This window comes from Heteronotia binoei, chromosome 19, assembly GCF_032191835.1.
Source record: "Heteronotia binoei isolate CCM8104 ecotype False Entrance Well chromosome 19, APGP_CSIRO_Hbin_v1, whole genome shotgun sequence".
Taxonomy (NCBI): domain Eukaryota; kingdom Metazoa; phylum Chordata; class Lepidosauria; order Squamata; family Gekkonidae; genus Heteronotia; species Heteronotia binoei.
This window is the reverse complement of record NC_083241.1, coordinates 30365946-30383427: the sequence shown is the minus strand read 5'-3', so window position 1 is coordinate 30383427 and position 17482 is coordinate 30365946. Positions and strand designations below refer to the sequence as shown.

General features: G+C 45.1%; 1 protein-coding gene across 1 annotated transcript; it reads right to left on the bottom strand.

The window, feature by feature from the left end:
• Positions 1 to 3490: 3490 nt before the first annotated feature.
• DUOXA2 (dual oxidase maturation factor 2) lies at positions 3491 to 17395 on the bottom strand. Its single transcript, XM_060260080.1, has 6 exons — positions 17239 to 17395; positions 13738 to 13795; positions 11272 to 11406; positions 8900 to 9113; positions 8241 to 8455; positions 3491 to 3888 (listed from the first exon to the last, which is right to left on the bottom strand). The coding sequence occupies exons 1-6, from the start codon at positions 17383 to 17385 to the stop codon at positions 3686 to 3688; spliced, it is 972 nt and encodes a 323-aa protein (XP_060116063.1). The 5' UTR covers positions 17386 to 17395; the 3' UTR covers positions 3491 to 3685.
• Positions 17396 to 17482: the final 87 nt, after the last annotated feature.

The following is a 17482-nucleotide window of genomic DNA, read 5'->3' as shown; positions in this document are numbered from 1 at the left end:
CATTATACCCTATGGGAATAAGTCTCCATAGGGAATAATAGAGTTCCCAGCAGACATTTCTCTCCCCTCCCCCCACTTTCTGATGACCCTGAAGCGGCGGGAGGGTCTCCAATCCAGGGGATCCCCTGCCCCCACCTGGGGATTGGCAACCCTAATACCCACATTGCATTATGGCAGTCCTAACAAGTATCCTGTAAGGTAGGCCAGTGTTACTGAACTCATATTGTAGAGAGAGGACTGAAGCTGAGCGAGTAAGCTTGTGGCAGAGATGAGATCTGAAGCAGATCACAGATCATTTCATCTAACCACTATGTCACCCCAGCTTCACAGCCCTGACCAAGATAGCATCAGATCTCAGAAGCTAAGCAGGCTCAGCCCTGGCTAGTATCTGGATGGGAGTCCTCCAAGGAATGCCAGGGGTGTGACGCAGAAGCAGGCAATGGCAAACCACCTTTGAAACGTCACTTGCCCCAAAAACAAGTATAGCTCGCCACCTAGTGGTGCATAACACTAGAAGAGCTAGAACTTCTGGTTGCAGGACAATCTTAAGATCTCTTGGATATACTACATACACTGCCACGCAATAATTATTTACCAGCTTCACAGCAACTCTGGGGAGCCATTGGAAATCCAGCAAATGGAAAGGAAGCGCACGTACACCCAGAGCTGTGTAATTGCTCTTTTTTAAAACTGTTGGGAGATCCACTGATGGATCTTTCAGAGTTTTATCTAGGTAGAATCCACAGAAGGAATTACCAGCTTCACAGCCACTAAAAGCAAACAGCCATTGGAAATCCAGCAAATGGAGAGGAAGCACATGCATACACGCACACCCAGAGCTGTGCAATTGATATTTTTAAAACTGTTGGGAGATCCACGGATGGATCTTTCAGAGTTTCATCTAGATTGAATCCACAGAAGGAAGAACCAGACAGCACTGCCGTGGAGCCACCCTGAAGCATGCTCGTGTAGCTTTCGCGCCCTGTAGACTCCAACCACAACTACCTTCAGCAAAAGACACAGAATCACACTGTATTAAAGTAATTCCGCCTTCAGCTGGCTCCACTTGCAGCCTCACGTGCTTCAGGCGGGAGTGGCCCAGGATAAACCAAGATCCTCCAGTGAGTCAGATAAGGACGAAGCCTTTCGTTTATTATACGGAGCAAAAGCAAAATGGGCTTCGGTCTCTAGGTCAGGGTCCTCAGGTAAGTTGTGTGCCTTCCCTCTTTTTGGTCCCGTTTATTTTTTTGGAAGGACTTGTCCACTCTTAAACAGCTCCACCCCCTCGGCTCTCGACATGCACACAGAGAAGAGCAGCAGGACAGGCAGGTGACGTCACACAGCACGGCAGGATTTATCCGAGGCTCTGACCCATGAATTCTTCTTTGCTATGAGACATCTCCTAGGGATGGCAGCCTGCAGGTGGGGCCTGGGGATCCCCAGAATTACAGCTCATCTCCAAACTATAGAGATCATTTCCCCTGGAGAAAATGGATGCTTCGGAGGGCGAGCTCTGTGACACTGTACCCCAGTGACGTTCCAGTCCTCCCCAGGCTCTATCCTTAAATCTCCAGGAATTTCCCAACCTGGATCTGGCAACCCTACCCCCTGCCAGTGGCTTGGGGGACCTGGCAACCCTACTTGGGCATGACCCCCCCTCTTGGTTTGCTGCCCACAATTCTCGCCTTGATCCCGGTGCACCAGGGCTATTTTTGGAGCAGGAACTTCTTTGCATATTAGGCCACACCCCTCTGATGTAGCCAATCTGCCAAGAGCTTACAAGGCTCTTAGTGCAGGGGCTACTGTAAGCTCCAGGAGGATTGGCCACATCAGGGGGTGTGGCCTAATATGCAAAGGAGTTCCTGCTACCAAAAAAGCCCAGGAAGGCATCATTCTGGCTTCCACTTGTCCTTATGCCTCTGATGTCACACGCTTGCTGCAAGGAGAGGTGAAGTAAAGGAGAGTTGCAGGTCTGAGAAGAGTGAAACTGATGCTCAAAATGAAAAAAAACCCAGCCATGTGATTTTGACCCATCCAGAGACTACTGGGTGAACTAAGAATCCATCAACAGTAGGGTTGTCAATCTCCAGGTGGAACCCAGACACTTCCTGGAGTTACAATTGATCTGCAGGCTACAGAGATTAATTCTCCTGGAGAAAATGACTGCATTGAAGGGTGGACTGTATGACAATATACCCTGTTAGGGTCTCTGTTCTCTTCAAACCCCACCTTTTCCAGGCTCCCCCTCTCAAAAAAAAAAAAAAAACCCTCCAGGAATTTCCCAAGCCAGATTCGGCAACCCTAATCAACAGCCACCAAACTTGAGTTTAGAATTTTATTAACAAAGTCAGATCTCTATAGCTTATGCCATTTTCTAGGTCATGATTTCTGGTTCTGAAATGCCATGAAGAAATTCTACTAACCGGGAGAACTGTGTCCAGCACTGAAATGTTCCAAGATATCCCAGACATAACTTAGTCCTCTTTTGGAGCTTTGATTACGTTGTAGGCAAGCAGAAAGCAACAGCAAAGCTTGCTTTGTGTGTGCAATTTCAGGCATACTTTGCTAGAGCTTTTCAAGCATGTGGTTATGAAGATCCCCCCTTTCCGATTTCTAGTTTGTTGCTAAAAAATTTCTCCCCGCTGATGTGTTTTTAGCTAACTGGCTTCTGTCCATGCTCAAGGCTAGAATGAAAGCTAGGCATACACTTTATAGGAGGAGGGGGAGCAAATTGTTGACTAAAGTAACCTCATACCTTCATATTTGCATGCATTGGTTTACTTTGCATATTTTGTTGGCCCGCTGAGTAGAAGAAGAAGATGATATTGGATTTATATCCCGCCCTCCACTCTGAATTTCAGAGTCTCACAGCGGCTCACAATGTCCTTTATCTTCTTCCCCGACAACAGAGACCCTGTGAGGTGGGTGGGGCTGAGGGCTCTCACAGCAGCTGCCCTTTTAAGGACAGCTCTGCAAGAGTTATGGCTGACCCAAGACCATTCCAGCAGGTGCAAGTGGGGGAGTGGGGAATCAAACCTGGTTCTCCCAGATAAAAGTCGCGCACTTAACCACTGCACCAAACTGGCTCTCAAACCAAACTGGCTCTAGGGCCAAGAGAGGCCTCGTGGGAGCAAACCAATCGGTTTCCCATCAATGCTTCTCCTACTTATCCCTTCTGTGCAGTTCGGAGTGCGCACAGGAGGCAGGCAAAGTGCTATAACTTTAAGATTTTAAAAATGCTTTCTTTAAGAAGCAACTGGATGAGAACCGAAGCTGAATGTGCAGGGTCTTCTGGGAGAGACCGTCACCCAGTGGCATGGAAAGGCGGTTCTTGCTTAACTCGAGCTTGCAGTCAGGGTAGACCTGTCCAGTTGGCTGCCTTGGCTGATTCGGTCTCTCTACGCCTCCTCCTGCTCGTGCCAGTCTCAGGAAGGCTTGCCCTTGATCTTTCAACTGGATCCAGCTTTCCTCCTGCCTGGTCTATAAAATTCCCTTCCCCCTTCTGATAGCCTGGCTCTACTCAGGAGGAAATGCATTCCTGCTATTGTCCAGACTAAAAGGAAGCCAGGCCTCATCGTCAAGGTTACCATACAGGACCCCATCGGGCCCATCCAATGGCTTCCACAGACTACATTGCAGTCAATATCCCAAAAAAGACAGGAGTCCAGTGCAAAGTCTTCTGTTTTTAGCTGTTCTTGATGGTCAGTTTGAAATCGAGTTGGGAAGAAAGCGTCTTGATTTCCGCCAAGTGGGGGTTGATGTAGACTTCCCCCAGCCCCCCTTCCTCCTCTTCTTCATCCTCACACAGGTCGAAGAAGGCTTTCAAGGCGTCAGGGCGGACATAGTGCAGCAATATGACGACTGCTCCAATCAGGAAGCAGAGAAGTCCTGAAAGACACATACAAGCCAGATGTTTGACTCTTGGAAAGAGGAATCAGCTTCATTGTAGGCTGGGGTAAAGTTTCAAAGGTGTGTTCATAAACAGTGCTCACTTTCATACATTTAGGGTCTGGAAGGCCATGCTCACACATGACTGATCCATCTATTTTGCTATCCAGAAACATTCATGATTAATTTTCACGCCTAGGGAACAAAAACCCTTACATAACCACTGAACTGAAAGGTTTGGGGGTGTTTTCTTCTTCAGTCATTGATTAGGTTTAAAAGCTCATAAGCTATACACCCATAAAATTTATGAGTTTAAAATTACAGTAAAACAGAAATTTGCCACATTTATTATACTGTTAAGATGGAGGCTATTTAATAAGAATTTTGTTGAGCCCGCCAGGGGAGGGTGGGATATAGATTTGATTAAAAATATAAAATAAAGAGTCTCGCAGGTTTAAAAAAGGGTGAAAATTTTGATAACCATTTTGTCAGAAATTTTTCTCTTCCTGTTTTAAATTTAGGACAATGAAAAAAGATACGTGCAAGAGAATCTACAGTCTAGTGGGCAATTACAGAAACGCTGGGTTGCAGGGATACTCAGGATACGGCCCTTCATCTGCGCAATTGAAAGTGCATTACGGGCCATCATATATGCTCTTTTTAATTTGGAGATAGTCAACATATATAGATAGAATGGTTGTTCAAATTTTGCTGAAAATTGGATCCTTAGATGAATTGGTGAGCATGTCCGCTTAGTATCAGTCAAGAGCGTTTTCCAGTCTTGATCTATAAATTTCTGGATAAGTGCCACTGAATTCCAGATACCAGAATTGAAAGATTTTGGGGTGTTTGCTTTTTTTTTTTTTTTAAAGAGGGGACGGATTCTCGCTTAGCAATACTCTTGTGAAGTAATAACCTCAGTAGGCAGGTGAAACAAATTTTGCAGGAAATCCACAACTGACTTTTTAAAAATGGCTCCGCTCTCAAGCAGTGTGCCGATGAGTTGGTGCGAGCCAGGTCATGGTTTTGTAGCCTCTGGCTCACACATTTTTGTCTTAGCTCAGGAAAAACAGCCCCCAGAGCAAACTAATTTATGCAGGAGCTCACAACTTTAATGCCAGTAGCTCACAAAGTAGTATTTTTGCTCACAAGGTCCACAGCTTAGAGGGAGTATTGCTCTTAAGGCCCCTTAGTGATACCAGGATGTAGGAGGGCTTCTGTTATTGGCTGCTGCTGCACACATTCCAAGAGATGCATCCACAGTCTCTGTGGTGTCAAATAGGGTTCTGGAGCACACACACATCTCAGATCACATGGTACAGGGGCCTCCCTCAGTATTCTCAAAGCAGAACCCCTCAAGAAGCTTCTTTCTATAGTCTTTCAGGAGAGAAGAGGGGGTTCTGTCCAGCTCTTCAATGCACCGTGATTCCAAGGCCAGAAAACCACCACCAAGCTAAAGGCGCACAGGAAAAGGCAGTGGAGAAATGCACATGGCACAGCGCAACAGGGCCATCTTTACTTTTTAAAATATATTTTCAACAATTCCACAGCAGGGATTAACATACTATTACAATAACATATAATGATATTTATAACTCTAAAGAAGTGTGCATGCACCCAGAAGAAGAAGAAGAGTTGTTTTTTATACACTACTTTCCCCTATCCCAGGGGTGGCCAATGGTAGCTCTCCCGATGTTTTTTGCCTACAACTCCCATCAGCCCCAGCCAGCATGGTCAATGACTGAGGCTGATGGGAATTGTAGGCAAAAAAAAATCTGGAGAGCTACTGTTGGCCACCCCTGCCTTATCCTAAAGAGTCTCAAAGCAGCTTACAATCGCCTTCCTTTCTTCTCCCCACAACAGGCACCTTGTGAGGTAGCTAAGGCTGACAGAGTTCTGAGAGAACCGTGACTGGCCCAAGATCACCCAGCAGGCTTCATGTGGAAGAGCGGAGAATCAAACATGGTTCTCCCAATAATGCTCTTAAGCATTATACCATGCTGGCTCTTGTTGGTCTTCCAGGTGCCACTGGATTCAAACTTTGTTTTGCTGCTTTAGACCAACATGGCCGCCCACCTACATTTATAACAACATTGTGTGTGAGGGCCAGCTTGGTGTAGTGGTTAAGTGTGCAGACTCTCATCTGGGAGAACCAGGTTTGATTCCCCACTCCTCCACTAACACCTGCTAGCATGGCCTTTGGTCAGTCATAGCCCTGGCAGAGGTTGTCCTTGAAAGGGCAGCTGCTGTGAGAGCCCTCTCAGCCCCACCCACCTCACAGGGTGTCTGTTGGAGGGGGGAGGTAAAGGAGATTGTGACTGCTCTGAGACTTTGAGATTCCGAGTATAGGGCAGGATATAAATCCAATATCATCTTATAATAAAAATGTGTCTCATTTTGACCATCTGAAACAATGGAACACAAGAAGTGCTGCTAAAGGTATTTTCCACAAATAATGTGGGTAATTTGAAAAAAGCAGAAGATCCATTCAGCGGGAACTCTCCATGGCAATCGAAGGGATTTATTTTGGAGCAAGAGTGCATCTTAGTATGTTCATTTTGGTGCATTTTTTTTCTTGCAAGAAGCAAAGTAGCCGTCACCATCACATTAAGTAAAAAAATAACAGAGATATGATGTCAACAGAAATTATTTCTGTGTGAACTGGTTTGCGCAGGAACAAACAGTTCCATAGGAAATTGTGGTAACTCCTGGGACATGTCAGGAGCAAGGCAAGCAATGCTGCCTTCAGGAGGGCTTTTAGAAGTAACCAAAGGGCAACCAGAGAGGAAATGAAAATGCAGAAGCCCATACAAATCTTGAGGCTGAATTTCAGTGTTCAGCACAAGAGTGAGTATTTGGTATTTGCCAGCCAACACTGCTTACTACAGGAGCCAGTATTTGAAATAGCTGATATCCTACGAAGAATTCACTGTGTGTTGTGAAAATTTGTTAGCCATAGCAGAAGGTGGCAGTCTTTAGCCAAAATGCATACAAAAACTAAACTTTGGCTGTGCGTTCCAAAGACCTGTCATTAATTTTTTTTTTGCAGTGACTCACGCCAGAAAAATGAATGTGTACCCATCCACATATCTGCACACTGATTAGTCATGCAACACATCATCCAATTGAACACAGCCACAACTTTCGGTTTGGTACTATACATGTGCCAATTTTAGGCACATGGTGCCAAAAACACATATGCATAGTAACATTCTCTGCATTTTTCCCCAGTGCAGCAAGAAACAATCACCACTGCTGGACGGGGTGCAAATATCCAGAGCAACCTTCACCTGGATAGCCCAGGCTAGTCTGATCTCATCAGATCTCAGAAGCTCTGGCCAGTATTTGGATGGGAGACCTCCAAGGAATACCAGCACTGTAATACAGAGGCAGGCAATAGCAAACCACCCAAGAACATCTCATGCTTTGCAAACCTTATGGGGTTGCCATGAGTTAGCTGTAACTTGACAGCATTTTTCTACCACCACTTACCTTTGTGAGGGATTAGAAGTGAGATTTTAAAAAGAAACTGCTGAATTGCAATTTATAATGAAGCCTAACGCGATGCATCCCTGGACTAAATTAAGATCTAGGTTTCCTCATTACAAATGTTAATTTCTCCATGCCTATTATCCCTCTGCATATCACACCTAATCCAATCATGCCTGCTATTGTCATTCACCTGCCATTGTCATTTGCCTGCTAATGTCATTCAGCATCTGAAATCACTCCACTTTCCAATTTATAGGACAGATGGATCCACATTCTAGCTGTATCTGAAGAAGTGAGCAGTGACTCACGAAAGTGTCTACGCTGCCACAAATTTTGTTAGTCTTTAAGATGCTCCTGGACTAACGCAGCTACCCATTTTGATCTATATTAATTTGTTTCATTGCTTTTTAAAGTGATCTAAGCTCAGAACCATCTGCTTTCAGAAGTCTGGAGTAAATGCAGTAGACTCTGGTTCAAATCTCCACTTGACCTTGAAGCTTTCTGGGTAACCTTGGGCTAGAAATTCTGTCTTAGCCTACTTCACAGTGTGGAGGTCGTGAGGATGAAATGGAGGGGTGGGGGAGATGACCACCTGAACTCCTTGCATGAAGGGTGGGATAAAAATGTACTAAATATGTAAACATATCCCATAGTAGTTGAAGAACATTAAAATATACCTACCCATTTTGGCAGCTATTACAGTGAATACAAACATAGGAAAACACCCATACAGCATCACACCTGAGATCATTCATAACACCCATAAGACCATTTCTAGGAATCACAAAGTTTGGGGAAAAAACTTTCTCTCCACACCTCCACACCCCTGTCCAAAAAAGAAAACTGTTTTATATCCTAACCTGTGGCAAGTGTTAGCCAAAAAGATAACCCGTAGTCAGGCTGCAAGGAGACGGAGCCAAAGTGGATCACACACGGCGAAGAGCTCCTCACGGTGGAGAAGGAAAGGAGTGCAAAGATCAGAAAGGCCCCTGTCACCAGCATCATGTAGCCGCCATACGCGGGGACCGGCATAGAGAACAACATGTTGGAGACGAGCCACGCACAGAAAGCAACCCTGCAGGAGAAAGGCAATGCCACTGGTTATGACAGTTTCACCATGCACTTCCAGCAGCTGCACCTCAGGGTGGCTCCGGGTGCCAAGCAAACTGCTCAAAGTGCATCAGAGGCAAAGGTTAATCTAAAATCATCAGAGCTTTAGAACCACAGTGGCTGGTCTTGGTATACATACTCAAAAACAGGGCTGACTAAGGGCACCACTCTGCTCCTATTTGTGCCAACTGTGTGCCACCAGTTAGGGCTGGCCCTAGATTGTCTGGCACCCTAGGCAAGGCTAACTTCTGGCATCCCCTTCCCTGCACTGATAATGTCACTGAGTCACATGGGGGTCAATCTGGCACCCTCAGAAGGCTGACGCCCTAGGCAATCACCTCATTTGCCCCGTGGCAGAGCTAGCCAGCATCCATTGGGCTTTGTGTTTAGACTAATGAGGCTTACTAACCACAGAGTAGCTGATGCATAGTGTCCCGCGATCCTGTATTGGCCGTGCATGCCACAGGGGCTGAGCATGCTGAACTTCTCCGCAGCATAGAGGATAGGGTTCGGCAGCCCTCTCTCCAAGCCTTCCTTGAACTCATGGTTGTAGTCTGTCCCAAACAACCAAGAAAAATGCTCATTGTAGTTGATGGTTTCATTGAGCTGTGCCGCTGGTTTCCCTGCAGAGAGAAAAACACCTCATTAGCACAGAAGGCAGAGCAGAGATTGGAGGGGCGGAGAAAAGCCAAGCAAGGCTGAGAGGGAGAGAAAGACGTAGGAGTTAGCACTGGGCGAGACAATTTTGGACTTTTCCCCCTTGTAGTCTTTGTTACCCCTTCAACATGCACGATCGTGTACAAATCTTGCACAGTTTTAACAAAAGCCATAAACCCAATTATAAGCTGCAAAAAAACCCCCCAGCTTCATTGTTATGGGATGAGAAATTGCACTTGTGCACACTGACATAGGCAAGATAGATCCAGATGGGCAGCCGTGTTAATTTGAAGCAGTAGAACAAAGCAAGAGTCAAGTTGCACCTTTAAGACCAACGAAGTTTTATTCAGAATGTCAGCTGTCGTGTGCTAGAAGGACACTTTACCAGACAATAGTATGGAATTGTCTGATGAAGTGTGCTTCTAGCACACGAAAGCTGACATTCTGAGCAAAACTTCGTCGGTCTTAAAGGCGCAACTTGACTCTTGCTTTGACATAGGCAAGGTTTAATGAGACCCAGGAAAGTACACCAAACAGAATGACATTTCCCCAGTACATAAGAGATTCATGGAAAATTGTTACAGAGGAATGGGAAGTGATGGATGCTTTGCATGCACAAGGCCCCTGGCTCAATACCCAGAATCTCCAGTTAAAGACTATCTTTACCCAGGACCCTAGATCAGGGTCTCCAACATAGTGCCTATGGGCACCATTGCGCCTGCTGGCACCCACCAAATGTTTTTAGGAAGTGGAAAGGACCAGGAAGGGCTTTTGCCCAGCAAGGTTTCTGACTGGCTATTGCAGATTTAGGATTGCCAGTCTCCTGGTCCCATTGGGGAATCCCCTGGTTTCAGGGGCTCCAATCTGCCATGAACCAGCTGGCTTGTGGGGGAATCCCCTCCCCTAAACAGGGATGTCGTGTGGGGATGCTCTAGCGTTTGAGCAAACTCTATGGTTTTGAGGATAAAAGAGTGTCCCCACGTGATATCCCTGAGATGATGACGTCACTTTGATATAGTGACATTCCCTCCCCTAAACAGGGATGTCATGTGGGGATGCTCTAGTATTTGAGCAAACTTATGGTTTTGAGTGTCCCCACGTGATATCCCTGTGATGATGACGTCACTTTGATACAATGACATCCCTACCCATCCGCAGACTGCCCCCCCAAATTTCCTTGTTGGATGGACAAGGGGACTTGACAACCATACGCAGATTTGATTGGCTGTTCAATTTTTTTTTTAATGTTGCTTTGGCAGCAGCTGCCACCACAGCACAAGCACCTTCATTGTGTGACTGAAGTTCATCTGTGGCAATCATTTTGTGGCTGGTTTTGCCTCCTGCAGCAGCCATTTTGTGACTGTGCTCACCACACCATGTCAGAATTCTAAAGGTGCTCGTAGCTCAAAAAGGTTGGGGATTCATGGTCTAGATATTGAGCTATATATGTTCAGCGATACTGGTGACAATACACCCCAAGGGTGGAGATTCATATTATTCTAGCAAACATTATATAATAATAAGATGAATATGATTGATGATGATATTGGATTTATATCCCACCCTTCTCTCTGAATCTCAGAGTGGCCTACAATCTCCTTTAACTTCCTCCTCCACAACACCCTGTGAGGTAGGTGGGACTGAGAGAGCTCCCACAGAAGCTGCCCTTCTAAGGACAGCTCTGCGAGAGCTATGGCTGACCTAAGGCCATTCCAGCAGCTGTAAGTGAAGGAATGGGGAATCAAACCCGGTTCTCCCAGAGAAGAGTCTATGCACTTGACCACTACACCAAATTGTCTCTCACCAAAATAGCTCTCCTGGAGGGGGTGGGTTGTGACAGAGAAACCAGGAAAGGGTCCAACACCTTCCTTACACAAACCTTTTCTGCTCCGCTAATGCAGCAAAAAATTTGGTGCATCTACCTCAAAAAACAGTCCCCCAGATACCCACAGATCAATTCTCCATTATACTGTATGGGAATCTTGTGTCCCTTCAAAGTCTAATAAATTATTATTCTAGCTTATGCTTTCAGGGACTAAAATTGGTACTGCTCAGAAATATGTTGCATCACCAAGCACGTCTCTCTGTTTAATCCCCATTCCCGCTTAAGCACTATCGACTCACCGACCAGTGTGATGTTGACTCCCGCCAATCCAATGTGCACACCAATATCTGCATGCACCACATCTGGACTGAAAGACTTGTAGGTGGTGGTGGCGGTCACCCGCCCACTCTCCCAGTCAGAGGTGAAGTTAACAGCTGCAGGAAGTGGGAAAACTCAGTGAGCATCACATAGCTTCATAATTTGTTTCTCAATGGCATTGTTCTATGAAAAATTGGGTTAATCTAAGAGCTTTCCAAAGGCACAGACTTGATTTCACAGAATCACAGGGGTACTCAATCCCCCACCTACTACAACAAAGTATTTTAACCAATTACAGTAACCCCTCTCCTACAGACAGCATCTGGAATCTTTAACAGGCTGGGTCATTTGGACAAAGATCATATTTAGGTTTGCTAAGTCCAATTCAATAAATATCTGGGGACTTGGGGGTGGAGCCAGGAGACATTAGGGGTGGAGCCAGAAGCAAGGTTGTGACAAGCATAACTGAACTCCAAAAGGAGTTCTGGCCATCACATTTAAAAGGGAAATAATGAAGGTTATGGGCACCTTATTTTGGGGCTCATAGCCCCTGGTCCCAACCCTAATCACATTCCCAGATCCTGTTGTCTACACTCAACATATCTGCCATTTTTAATTCCTGTCTCCCATTATTCAATTCTTTCACTTCCCTTGAACAAATGCACATGCACACAAAGGTTATGCCCAGAATAAAACTTTGTTGGGCTTAAAGGTGACGCTGGACACAAACTTTTTTTTAAAAGCTGGGTTATTTTAGAGCCAGTGCCAAAGCAAGGAGCATGGCATATATTGCCCAAGCCAAATGGACCAGCGAAAGAACATGTTCCTCCAGACATAAGCTTCACATCACTAACTGTAACAGACAGAAAGAGAATAAGATTTGTACTTATTAAATGGGTATAGTTGAAGGTTCTGGACCTGGACAATCTACAATTTACAAGATTTAGAAACTGCTCATATTTCCATAAGGTATAAATATCTAGACCAGGGGTCCTCAAACTATGGCCCGCGGGCCAGATGCGGCCCGCTGAGGACATTTATGCGGCCCGCCGGATTATGGCAAAATCAGACCGGAAGTGACGTTCGACCTAAACTCTCGTTAGCAACGCACACTTCCGGCACTGGGCTGAGGCGGCGGAGACAGAGTGTGAGGTGATACCGAAGTGAGGTGAGTTCCCAGGCCGGGGTGTGTGGTGTGGGGAAGGGAGAGAGATGCAGAAGACGGAGAACTGACGGCCCGCGGCCTTGTACAGTAACGGCAGTTCGGCCCTCCAACAGTCTGAGGGACAGTGAACTGGCCCCCTATTTAAAAAGTTTGAGGACCCCTGACCTAGACCATTGGAAGATAAAGCAGGGCTTTTTTTCCCTGAGGGAACACAGTGGAATGGAGTTCCAGTACCTCTTCAGGAAAACAAAATTCTCAAAAAAAAAAAAAGTTTAAAAGTTCAAGAGGAGCACCTGTGTGTTTCTCCTTTGTTTCCCTCTTGAGAAATCCAGAACCATTTTTCCAGCAAAAAAACCCTCTGATAATGGGCATGGAGTTCAAATTCAGGCCGGTTCAAAGGCAAACTGTCTGGAGCTATGGATCTAGGACATTTTTATCCTGCCTTTACTCCAAGGAGCACAGGAAACTATACATGGGTCTCCCTTCTCTCACAGCAATCATGAGGTAGGTTAGCTGGAGAAAGAGCAACTGGCCCAAGATCATCTGGTAGGTTTTGTGGCTGAGAGAGGATCTGAACCCAAGCCTCCTCGCTGGACACTCCATCCAATGCACCACACTGACACAGCCACCTACAGAAGAATGTGGACCCTGCAAGGCTTCTTGTCCTGAGCAGTGAGGAACAGGTACCTGAACAGTAGTGTGTTCACTTTAGACTTCTTGGGGAATAATGGAAGAATGCAGTAGGCCAGCTCACAAGAGCACTAGTGACCAGCATTGCTTATTGAGGCTGTTGCAGTCCTACATATGACAGTCCCACCCAAAAACACATCTGATATTGGGGTTGCCAGGTCTCCCCAATCCACCAGCAGGAGATGGAGAGGTAGGATTGCCAGATCCAGGTTGAAAAACTTCTGGAGATTTGAGGATGGAGCCTGGGGAGAACAGAGACCTCAGTGGGGTGCAATACCATAGAATCCATCCTCCTAAACATCAATTTGTCTCCAGGGGAACCAATCTCCAAAGTTTGGAGATGAGCTGTAATTCCCACCTGGAGCTGGCATCCCAACATTTCACATGTAAAAAGTATTCCGCCCCCCCCCCCCGCCCCACAACTTAGGCGACTGTGTTAATAGGATAGGATCAGTGAAGGCAAACCTTCTCACAAATTGGTGTCAGGCTGGGAGAAGCCACATGTGGGCTCTGAGCAGATGAGCAACTCAGCTTGCATTGAGGAGGAAGGATTATGTCACTCTTTATCTGGAAACAAAAATCAAGCGCTTACCGACAATCACCCCTCCGATGAAAAGGCTTGCGATGACCCGGAGAAGCCAGAAAAGTCTCTGTCAACAAAGGAGAACCAAAAGTCAGTGCTGGAGAAGGGACTGGTATTTCTCTCAGATGTGACACTTGGCACAACTGATGCCATGTTTACAAGGACAACGTCTTCGGCTTCTGTTAGCGTACAAGCCCTTGACACCAATTCCTGCTGTCTTCTCACACATCCACTGCCTGTTCAAATAATGTTATATAGAGGCAATTTAGCATGTTCGTTAGTGGGATGGGTGGCACCATACAAATGCCTTCCTACCTGGAAAAGGCAGCCGTTCTAAGCAGCTGCCAAGCCATGATTCTTTGTGGGTAGCTGCCTAGAGAATGGACAAAGGAGAGGTGCCAGGCTTCTGTATAAAAAACAGTTCTCATTTCTGAACTGCACAATATTTTTACTCAAGTCCTCAAGGAGACTATGAAAGTTACCTCAGCAGGCTTGCCTTTTTGCCTCCTGAGAGGATTCTCACTACAAAGAAGAAACTACTTCCTACAGGGACAGAACAAACACACAACATGTTTTCATAATTATTTCCCCAAAGAATTTATTTTCTAACAGAATGAAGCTGCCAGTGCTCAGATTTTTGAAAAGGGAAGACAGGCAAAGAAAGAGACACTACTTCCTTTCCCTCAGGCTTTTTCCCACCAAAAATCACAGTCCCCTGGGGCCTACACTACTTTTGTCCACACTGAGGGGAAACAATAGGTGGATTTCCCCCCCAGTGCAGGTAAAAGCAGTTGGGGTAGCAGTAACAATTTTTGACTGGATAATGGCAACAGAGGAGTAAAATATCACTTCTTCCCTGTTATGTGTTTAAGTTAAAGCCCATTCAGCAGGAAAAATGACCAAAGATTAATAAATAACTTGCGGTTCTTCTCTTAACCCCCTTTCCCATTCAATTATAAACTGAAATTTACTGTGGGCTTCAGTTCTCTTTAGATACTGAGTGGCATTTCTCTGGGCTAGGGGTCCCCAACGTTTTTGAGCCTGTTGGCATCCTTGAAATTCTGACAAAGCAGGATATTGGGCATAACCACAAAATGACTGCCACAGGAGGCAGAAGCCAATCACAAAACATGAGGGAGTGTGGTTATACATAATTCTTAATAGATTCAGGTAGGTAATCATGTTGGTCTGAAGCAAGAAAACAGTTTGAGTCCAGTGGCACCTTTAAGAACGACAAAGTTTAATTCTGGGGCTGAGACAGCTCTGAGAGAATTCTCTTGAGAGAACAGCTCTGAGAGAACTGTTGCTTGACCAAGGTGACACCAGCAGCTGGATGTGAAAGAGTGGGGAATCAAACCTAATTCTCCCAGATTAGAGTCTGCTCTCTTAGCCACCACACCAAACTGGCTCTCTAATTACTTTCCCTGATGTGCACTGAAGTTCACTTGGATCATAAGAAAATCTAAAGCTTTCCAGTGGTATGGCTCTGGTCAGCCACGCTGCATATGAACCCATGAATCCAAGGTTGCACTTCAGTAAATTGGCATGGATTAACTAAAATTAACTGCCACTCACACAAGGATTAATGTGCCTACACTCATGGAAGAAAAAAAAATCTCAGAATCCAAGTCCAGTTCAAATAAAAAGAACCTGTCAGGCTACTACAAGGCAAGATCTGTTTCAATCACAATTGCATGCCCCATTACACTGTTTTCCTACACTCAGATATTTCCTTTCTAGGCAAACAAACCAGGATATGAAATCCTGCCAATTAGTTACTGTCTGTTTACTCTTGCTGATACCATTAAGTGGGGAAGAACACCAGTCAAGCAACATTTGTGATTATGAAGATTATCTTGAAAGTCTGAGTGTCTTCTCCCCATCCAAACAGCAAAGAGAATATTAGGAGCCATTAAAAAAAGAGGTTTTAAGGGTGAGTGGGGGGAATAAAGGAAGCTGCCATTACTATTATTATAAAGTCAAAAGGCTTTTCCCTCCTGCTTGGGGGATTGTTCCAGTAAAGGAGGAACTGAGAATCAGCCTTTGAACATCTACTTTGCATTTAAAAGCTCCCCATTAAAGGTTTTTTTTTTTTTTGCTATCTCTATTTTAAAGGATCTCAGAAGTTGGGAAAGGCCATTCCCTGATTGGAAAACAGTTTTAAGTAGATAGTAATGAATTATCTGGATCATATAAGGCAGCATTGTGTACATTTGGTTTAAGTAGCAACTGCCCCAACTCCTATTCCTACCTCAGTGCTAAAAGCATATGTTTTTCTGTGGTTGATTTTGATGATAGTGCATATGTGCAAATGAATCTTTATTTACCAGAAGGTTTTGTGGGATTGCATGGGGCGGTGCCGCACACTGCCATTTGCGTACACATGTTGATAACACCCACCATTTAAAGAAATTGCATCCAATTAACCAGTGAATAAAAGCAATCGGTGAAAGTGAAGCCAACGGTCAGAGAAAAGAAATTATCATACGTCATGGCTCTCTCCATTGGCGCATGATTATGGGTAGTGAAAGAAGAACAAAAGAAGGTTCCCAGAGGTGCCCATATGAAAAGAAGAGCCCCACAATACTTTTACATGTCTTAAGTTTGTGAAACAGTGCATAATGTGGCAACATAAATTTTTGTGCTTGGCATTTGCACACTATAACAACTATGCCTCGCCCATTTCAGAAAAATATATTATTATAGTCATCTATATGAGTTCAGGGCATTCCTCCAGCATTGCAAACACAAGGGACTTATGGGACAATACCAATCGGCTGATTCAAACATGCACCAACATTCCTTAACGGCTAATAACTTGGTGTGCAGCATAACACGTAAACTGCTTCCTCCAAACAAGGCTGCAACAAAACTGTTTTTTTTTTCCGAAATGAAAAAAAATAAAAACAGATTTGGAAGACTACAATTTTGAGCAAGTGGGAGGGAAGACAGTAACAGTACCGCCCAATTTCAACAGATCTCAGAAGCTAAGCAGGGCTGGTACTTGGAAAAGTGACCACCAAGGAAAACCCTGCAGAGGAAGGCAGCAGCAGACCACCTCTGCTTCTCCCTTGCCTTGAAAGTCCCTTGCTGGAATCGCCAGAAATCATCTGCACCTTAACGGAACTTTACACACACACAATCTTGAAGCTTATCCTTTCTCTACAAGTACTTTTTCTGCTTAACATCACTCACAAGCTCTTCCCTCCCAACAATAGAGTTTCACATATAAATACAGTTAACCAGCATCTTTTTCTGAAAGAAAAAGAGAAAACATTGAGTTTTTAGTAGAAAGAGAAAACCCTGAAGGTGAGTGGATTATGCACTCCCTTCTCCCACCCTGAGCCTTTAACCCACAATCACAGCCTCCTAAAAATACTTCTCATTTCATATAATGCTGTAAGTTTTGTTACAGACATCAGCATGTAACAGGAGTGCAGTGGTGTGAGCATTAGTGCACAGAAGTGCATAGTACACCCCTCTGAGCATGAAGAGGGCAGCCACACTTACCGCTCTGCCACGAATTCCTGGCAGAATAAGCAGAAAGCTGAAGGCGATGACCAAGAAGACAATAATCACAATGATAATATCAACATCAAACACAAAGGGTTTCTTCTGCTGGGAGTAAAAGGGATAGATGCCGTCAAAGAGCGTCATTCTGGGAGCGATTCCTGAAAAACAGAGATTGCACTGCTAGAGTCCTGAGCACCTCATTGCCTTATATCTACTTTTATGGCTGCTACATTCCCCCCCC

What these genes read in the sequence shown, in the direction of transcription:
- DUOXA2 (XM_060260080.1), bottom strand. Translation starts at nt 17,385, where the DNA reads ATGACGCTCTTTGACGGCATCTATCCCTTTTACTCCCAGCAGAAGAAA. An exon ending in AGTCAACATCACACTGGTCG is followed by an intron (nt 9,114 to 11,271) that starts GTGAGTCGATAG and finishes TTCTCTCTGCAG; the next exon opens with GGAAACCAGCGGCACAGCTC. An exon ending in TTGGCTAACACTTGCCACAG is followed by an intron (nt 3,889 to 8,240) that starts GTTAGGATATAA and finishes TGTGTCTTTCAG; the next exon opens with GACTTCTCTGCTTCCTGATT.